The sequence below is a fragment of the Mandrillus leucophaeus genome, unplaced genomic scaffold, assembly GCF_000951045.1.
Source record: "Mandrillus leucophaeus isolate KB7577 unplaced genomic scaffold, Mleu.le_1.0 Scaffold140, whole genome shotgun sequence".
NCBI classification, from domain to species: Eukaryota; Metazoa; Chordata; class Mammalia; order Primates; family Cercopithecidae; genus Mandrillus; species Mandrillus leucophaeus.
Window position 1 is genome coordinate 6,083,441 of NW_012101366.1, and position 8,627 is coordinate 6,092,067.

General features: G+C 40.0%; 1 protein-coding gene across 4 annotated transcripts in view; it reads left to right on the plus strand.

The window, feature by feature from the left end:
* KLHL7 (kelch-like family member 7) overlaps positions 1-8,627 on the plus strand; it is a 78,488-nt gene that overhangs the window by 53,323 nt on the left and 16,538 nt on the right. For all 4 annotated transcript variants that reach the window (XM_011973925.1, XM_011973924.1, XM_011973926.1 and 1 more), the window contains one exon: positions 1,083-1,225. In XM_011973925.1, the coding sequence (XP_011829315.1) occupies positions 1,083-1,225 (143 nt within the window). The remainder of the gene's footprint in view (positions 1-1,082; positions 1,226-8,627) is intronic.

Here is an 8,627-nt window from a genome sequence, read left to right on the forward strand (position 1 = left end):
TTAATAAAGTATCTTTTAATAGTATTTTTTATTATTTATAAATATTTTTCTAGTTTGTCATCTTTTAATTCTGCCTTTTTTTTTTTTTTTTTTTTTGCTGTGCACTATTTTAACTTAAAGTTTTATATAGTTAAGTGTGAACATTTTTTTCTGGCTCCTATATTTTTGGTCATTCTTAGGCTTCTCCATTCTGGGCCTGTTTTTTTTTTCCAAGCTTTTACTGCATTTATGAGTTTATATATTCAGATTTTTATTGATTTGGAATTGAGAGTGAAATATGAGGTAGGGGTATAATTTCTTTCTTCATATTGTTGTCTAACATAGACAATCCTCCTTTCCCACACTGATTTGAAATGATACATTAACAGTTTTTGATTGTTAAGTGGCATTGACAAAATTAAGGAATTGCCGAAGGAAAAGGATCGTGATAGATCACAGTAGTTCTGACCTTACTGCATTTTAGAGTCATCTAAGACAGTGCTTCTCAAAGTGTTACGTACATCCTAATTACTGTGGGGTGTTAAATATGCAGATGCTGATTCTGTAGGTCTGGGATAGGGCCTGGGGTTCAGCATTTCTAACAAACTCCCAAATGCTGAAGCCGCTGGTCTTTGAACCACATTTTAAGTGGCAAGATTTAAGAAGCCCTCTAAAATACCAATTCCTAGACTCTATCTAGAGATTTTTATTTAATTGGTCTGTAGTAGGTCCCAGGTATAAATAGTTTCAGAGATTTTCTAGGTGATTCTAATGTAAAGATCAAGAACCACTGGGTTAGGAGATGTGGGTATTATTTTGACAGCTGTTGCTTGAGGAGCCAGATAATTCACTGGTACATAGTAAGTTGCTTGCTGGGTGGGGCAGTCTTAGAATAATGGTGATTGCTGAGAATAATGAATTGGTTAGTACTCGGATCCTTATACATTTCTCCTGCCTCTTCTCCCTCACTTTCCTCAAATGCTATAAAGATATGATAAAAGAAAGTTACTGAAATAAAGGCCCTGTTATGTCTTGGTATTTCCTTTTCAAAGCACTGGTTAGTGCCTGAAGTTCTTGAAGAGTTGCCATGTGTTTTACTACAGGTGGAATGAGGTACCATCTACTGTCTCCAGAGGACCGAGAAGAACTCGTAGATGGCACAAGACCCAGAAGAAAGAAACATGACTACCGCATAGCCCTATTTGGAGGCTCTCAACCACAGTCTTGTAGATATTTTAACCCAAAGGTAACTGATTTTTATTCTTGTTTTTTGACGTTGTCTTTGAAAGCACTGAACACATAAGACACTCACCAACCACAAGTGGTAATAACTCATACCTTCAGAGATGATAGTTTATGGTGTTCTTTCACATACCTTAGGAGATACATAGATCATTTTACAGATAAGGAAATCAGGCTTAGATTCCAAATGTTTCCTTAATTGTTCTGGAATGTTGCATGGTAACCACTGTCAAAGAAAAAAGGAAACTAGTTCTTCCCCACCTCTCTTTGTCAGCAGCTCCTTGCATTCATTACGATTTCTTCCTTATGTCCCATTTTAAATGAGAATCTGCTTCTGGGGCTATATTTTGTTTGTTTTTTCCCCTTAGTAATTTTAATATGAAATAATACATAGTCATTCTAGAATATTTGGAAACCCTAGAAAACCACAAAGAAAAAAGATTAAATGACCTTTATTTGAACCATCTAGAAATGATCACCAAGTTTAGTGAACTTTTCATTACATATTATGCCGACCAACTGGGTCAGGAGAGCTTGAGTCATAGGGATAGGAATAAAACTTTTTTCAGTGGGTCATTACTTATAACCTTGAGAGAGTCTGCTCACGTTTCTACTCCTTGTGTCTTAGACCTGTATGTTTTGGCTGTGGGAGAAAGAATACCATATTTTTCTGGTACTACATGTATTGCTGGGGAAGTGCAAATACCACAATCCTAAAGGATAACACCCCAAACTTGCACGGTGATACCCATAAGTGGTGCTGAATCCAAACACATAATGATCTTTTTCATCATTTTGCAAACCCATTTTTGGTTGAATAGATACCTAATGAGACCAGAGCATTATTTCAAGCCTACATCCATCTGGATAAAGCATTAGCAACTGCCCAAGACTTGATAAAAACTGACCTTAGGGTTTTTCTCCTAAAAGGTATAATGGACAGTAAAATGAACTGCTTGGAATTCTGTCAAGTCAGAACACTTTCCTTCATATTGTCCTTCAAAACAGTTCCTGACGCGGGGAGCTACAATGCTTTTGCAGCTCATTATTGGCTATTACTATCAAAAGTGAACCAAGTCCAGGCCTCTCAAATTTGTTAGCTGATATATTAGTGACACCCCTCCATGAAGACATAGTCCTGGGTGAGGGAGAAAGGTAGTGAATTAAGTGAAGGGCTACTGGATAAGGACTGTCATTAGCCTATTTGGGTATTTTGTGCCTTTGGAACCTCCGTAAGCCCAGTCTTGCATTTACATGCTGCATTATTGGTTGAAGGCATGCTGTATTTGTGGCTAGGCAGGTCAGTTAAAATTGTTCAAGATGGGTTAATGACATGGTCACCTGGTTTACCTTGGTGTCAGACATTTGCCATCTGTCAGAACCTCATGGCCAGCTGGGAATTGTCTACTGAAAGAATGATACCTGCATAAAGGAGGCTGACCTTGCTCCAGAATTTGGGGCATGCTCTGATTATATTGAGACATACCTCAGGCTATATGCAGCATCCTAATGCCTCAGGATCACAGGCAGCTGAACCATACTACTGTAGCCTGTCCCACTCAGAAAGATTTCTCATACTCTAGATTTTACTTGTAACTGATAGCTTTGCGGTTTACCCAGAAGTGTAATAACCATATGCCATCTCTAATATGTAGGAGGTGCTAGGGGTCAGCAAGCTGTCCTTCATTTTCAAGGGATTATACCAACGTACTGCAGATCAGGGCTTCACAAACTTTTCTATAAAGGACCAGAGTAAGTATTTTCAGCTTTGCATGCCATCCATAGTCTGACCCAGTAGCAGGAAAGCAGCCATAAACAATACATAAGCGAATGGTTATGGCTGTGTTCCAATAAGACTTAATTTACAGGTCAGGAGCAGTGGCTTGTGCCTGTAATCCCTGCACTTTGGGAGTCCAAGGTGGATGGATCACCTGAGGTCAGGAGTTTGAGACCAGCCTTGCCAACATGGTGAAATTCCATCTCTACTAAAAATACAAAATAATTAGCTGGGCATGACAGTGCATGTCTGTAATCTCAGCTACTCGGGAGGCTGAGGCAGGAGAATCACTTGAACCCAGGAGGTGAAGGTTGCAGTGAGCTGAGATCATGCCACTGCACTCCAGCCTGGGAAACAGAGTGAGACTGTGTCTCAAAACAAACAAACAAAAAAAGACTATTTACAAAACCAGCTAAGGGGTTGGATTTGGCCTTCAGGCCATAATTTGCCAACCTCTGCTCTAGACCTAAGAACATCTAGGGACTCTGAAGCAGTCAACACTGTATTCTAGGCTTATCTTCTGTCCTGTCAAGCAACATTTCTTACCAAGATGTAGGATCCTTTCCATTTTCTGGTCTCCAGTAATGGTTAGCATTATGCGCATCAACACAGGAGACCAGTATGTGACCTTGGGAAGGTGAGATGGTCCAGGATGCCTGCAGCTTAGATTATGGCGTAGAGCTAAAGAGTCAAGGGATCCTTGAAGTCAGACCATGACATTTAAAAATTTTCCCTTCCAGCTGAAAAGGAATTCGATCTAATGATCTGAATAGATAGAAACAGAAATATGCATTAGCCAAAGTGTTAGCTATATGGCAAGTTTTCCTGGCTATATTAATCTGATCCAGTAAGAAGACCACATCTGGCCCTCTTGCAACAAAGTTACCAGTCTCAGCAGTTCCACCAAGGCAAGCAGTTCCTCTTATATTTTGGTAGAGAAAGAAACTTCCATCAGCTTTTCTTTCTTACCATAACACTTAACACCATAACCCATAGAGCAAATATGCCGCCAGATAGCAAAAACAGCTCCCCAAGGAGGGAAAGATCAGTTTAAACTGGCTAATCACCATCATAATTGGACTGTCCCTGTTGCCCTACTCTTGGCTCAGACGTTGATTTCTGGTCTATTCCTTCATCTCCAGAATATAGGCTGATTTTTCACCTACAGAATTCTGGCTTTCTCAATAGAAGACTGAGTGACTAGCAGGTGCCATGAGAATTCATGGCCTGTGTACTATCCAGTAAGCACACTGGCCTCACTGTGAGGACAGTTAACTTTTCAGGATCCTTTTGAGTGAAGAACAGGAAAATGATAAACTTCCTTTTTTCCCAAACAAAAACTGAAATGGTAGTTTAAATTGTAATTCTAGGCCAGGCACAGTGGCTCACACCTGTAATCCCAATACTATGGGAGCCCAAGGTAGGTGGATCACCTGAGGTCAGGAGTTTGAGACCAGCCTGGGCAACATGGTGAAACCCCATCTCTACTAAAACTACAAAAAATTAGCCAGGCGTGGTGGCAGACGCCTGTAATCCCAGCTACTGGAGAGGCTGAGGCAAGAGAATCGCTTGAACCTGACAGGTTGAGATTGCAGTGAGCCGATATCCCGCCACTGCACTGCAGCCTGGGTAATGAGAACAGCAACAAAAACAAAACAAAACAAAACAAAAATTGTAATTCTAAAAACCACAGCTTTCAGGTATTAGTAATAATTACACCCAATTTGTTTCCCAAACCGTAACTGTGGTATTGATTTTGGCAGTTAAAAAGCAATTAAGCCAAGTGTTGGTGGAAGATATTTTATTTTAAAATAAAGTAGATGACTATTTTGATGTACAGATGGGCAAGAAGAATTCTGATTTCATTTAGGAGGCAGGGAGCACTGTTCCTACAATAAGGCAAATGTGGGATGACTCTTAACACTTTATTTTTAGTCTGTAGTTCTAATTCTTTCCTTGATTTTTTTTTATTGGACAGTTGAAAAGAGATGCATATTCTTCTACACGAGCCTGGAAGTGAGACTGTAACTTCAGAATTCTCATTTGTTGTCTTGCCTTGCTCTTATAAATGACTCATTCCTAATTGCACTTTGAAAATTTATGGGAAAATTCAAATAATTGAGGAATGAACTACCAATAAAAACATTTTCATTCCATCAATTATAGTTCTTGTATTTCATTGGTGACAGGAGGCAAATATTTGTTCTTACTGGTGACTAAAAAGTTATAGCAAAGAAAAATCTTACTTTTTTTCTGAATATTGACAGAAAAAGAAGTCTTGGGTTGCTATATTGAATTGAAATGATATTTTTCTTGTTATTATCCTTTTATAAAGCCTGTTGAGCTGCCTCTTCCCATCCTGTATCTGTTTTTAAATCATCAAATGCTTAGTGATTTCTAAAAGAGTTATGTATTCAGTGTTCTATTTATCCTAGTATTGGTGTTCTCAATCTGTAACATAGTAATGTCTTACGATATTGATACCTAAATAAAAGTTGACTTAACTGACCAGTTTTTATTTGGATTCCTCCTCCCAGTGAAATGATGAGCTGGGGCTTTGTAAGGATCTTGGCTTCATACGTGGAGAAACAGGAGACTATGCCCTGGAGAAAAGAGGATTCTGCATATTCCCTGCCAACAATAAACTAGTAGTAAGACTAGCAGGGCGAGGGCCAGAGCTTGTAAATTACTAAGGCAGAAAACCATATGGCGCCCTATTCATGGAACCACCAAGTTCAGAAGGTTTACCCTGGGTGCATTTTCATATTCAGAACTCTAAGGTAGACTCATTACTGAGCTGAGTGTCTGGCGCAGGGTGAGTACTCAAGTTTATAAGGATGAGTGAATCAATATAACTTTACATAATTTTCTCGGTTGTATAAGACTGGATCTAAATATAGAGGGCTCTAAATAAAAGAAAAGAAGAGAAAAAGAAGTTATCTTTAACTTGGGACACATTTTCCTGTCAGAAATATTTTATATTAAAGGTATTGCAGTGCCTGTATCATAGCCACCTTCCCTCTTAATCAGGTCCTCCCTAAGGAGGAAACAGTCCCAACCTGTGATCATGGCGGAAATCAGCAGTTATAAACTGTGTACAATTTTAAAAGATCATGTGTATAAATGAAGTGTAAACCTTAAAGGAAAATGGTGTTACATTTTTTTTAAAATGAGAGTTTTATAACAGTATATGAGTAGTGTTTGTCACCAGCAAAGAGCTCTAGAAGTACTACACAGAAGTAAAAATGTGAACACTGCTACAATGATCAGAAGTACCTACAAGAACAAAATATCTAAAATAGGCAGCAACCATCCCAGATGAGTTGGACCTCTAGCTGCAAGCCCCAGCAACTGACATTGCTGAGATGCAAGTGTGGGTCATCATAAGTATCCCTTAAGCTTCCTTAGTTGTCAGCATCATGGGCAGCCAGGGGTAAACAGTGTTCTCTACAGTTTGTGCTTGAAAGGTATTCTCCCTGATTCTTTGAAGGCAGTTTGTAAGATAGGTGGTTTTCATGTTCATGTAAAGAAAAGATTAGATCACATCCTGAGGTAAGTTCTCAGTTATATGCTCTGGTTTCCTAGAACGTCTTCCAAAATAGAAATATTGAGAGTCTCAATTTCTTTTCAAGTACCTCCCTAATACACTGGTTGGTAGTGTTGTTCTAAAATCAACTTCACAGCCCTTTTCACCCCACCTTGGCATAGTGCCTGAAGTTCCCACCTTCAAAGATTTGTTTCTCTTTGTGTTATGTCACTGCATCTCCGAGAAACCCCCAGGGAAAATATGACTGACGCTGGGAGTCAAGACATGAAACTCATGCTCCATAGCCACAGCTGGCCTTAATTATCATAAATTAACAGATCAGCACTCTAAAAAGGCTCAGGGAGAGTGGAAACAGAGCTGCATATATTTGATTGAAGGCTGTAAATGGGAAGAAATGAGGAAAATGGGAATGATACCTCCATGAAGTTGTGTTATGTTGTGTTTTTGAGACAGGTTCTTGCTCTGTCACCCGGGCTGGAGTGCAGTGGCACGGCCGTGGCTCACTGCAGCCTTGACCTCCCAGGCTCAAGTGACCCCCCACCTCAGCCTCTCCAGTAGTTGGGACTTCAGGCACTTGCCACCACACCCCACTAATTTTTTTCATTTTTTGTAGCGACAGGGTTCTCTCTATGTTGCCAGCGCTGGTTTTGAACTTCTGGACTCAAGCAGTCCTCCTGCCTCAGCCTCTCAAAGTTCTGGGATTATAGGTGTGAGCCACCACAGCCAGCCTGGGGTGGGGTTTTAAGGGACTCTAGCCTTTGGGAGGTAGCTAGACAGCAGTGGGTCTATGAGCACAGGGCTAAAGGGATAAGTCAAGCTAAGGATAACTGACAGGGAAGGAGATAAATTCACACTCTTTACTAGACCATGTCACCAATAATTAATATTGATTACCTTTGGTTATTGTTCATATGTTGACCCAGAGCTGCATTAAGAGCTGTCATCTCAGAAGTATTGAATCATATTTGGTTGGGTTTGGTACGGATTATCTTCTTTGAAAATTTGGTAATCCAGGTATAAAAGATAATTATCCTTACCTAACAACAGGGTGTGTTGTATGGCTAGCTGGTTGTAAAAGTATAGTTTAAACAAATAATATTTTAGCATATATTACCAGTATCATGGTTCATCTAGGATTTGAAATTTGTGGGTTGGACACCAGCAGGGGATATGAAAGACACATACAACAGGACCCTGTCCTCACAGAGTGCATGAGGTGTACACATAAGCACACAGCAGTTAGCACAGAGGTGGCGGTCAATACCTCAGCTGAACTTAACAGTTAATTGTCCTGATGTGTGATAGACAATGACTGTGTTGGTGGCATGGAAAGAAGAGAGCTCCCTGGATTGGATTTGTCAATCAGGAATCCTCTGTGGAAGCTTCATGGAAGTTTTCTTGAGGGAGACTTACTCATAGGGTTTGGATAGGAAGAAAGAGAAAAGACTTAAAAAGTATATTGAATCCTGGGTATGAATGCGTCTTGACTTGGTAAGTATGATTATTAAAATTTTTCATAAAAGCCACCAAAAGTATTGTGTAACTGAATGGAATCTAACTTGACTTTTCACTTTAAAAAAAAAAAAAGAAATTAGACATAGGTGGAAGAGCTGAAGGATTAAGTCATTGGTCTTTTGTCTTTTGTGAGATCTTTTTGTTGTTTTGTTTTTAAAACAGGGGCTTCCTCTGTCACATAGGGTGGAGTACAGTGGTGATCACTGCAGCCTCAACCTCTTGGGCTCAAGTGATTCTCCCACCTCAGCCTCCCAAGTAGCTGGGACTACAGGCGTGCATCACCACACATGGCCATTTTTTTTTTAATTTTTTTTTGTGTGTGTGGAGACAGGGGTCTCACTATGTTGCCCAGGCTGGTCTTGAACTCCCAGCCTAAAGCCATCCTCCTGCCTTGACCTCCCAAAGCACTGGGATAAAAGTACATGAACCACCAAGCCTGGCTGAGACTTTTCTTTCCTTTTTTCTTTTTTCTAGATATGATCTTAGGCAAGTCAGTTAGCCTTCTCCTCCTTCTCCTCCTCCTTCTTCTTCTCCTTCTTCTCCTCCTCCCCCTCCCCCTCCCCCTCC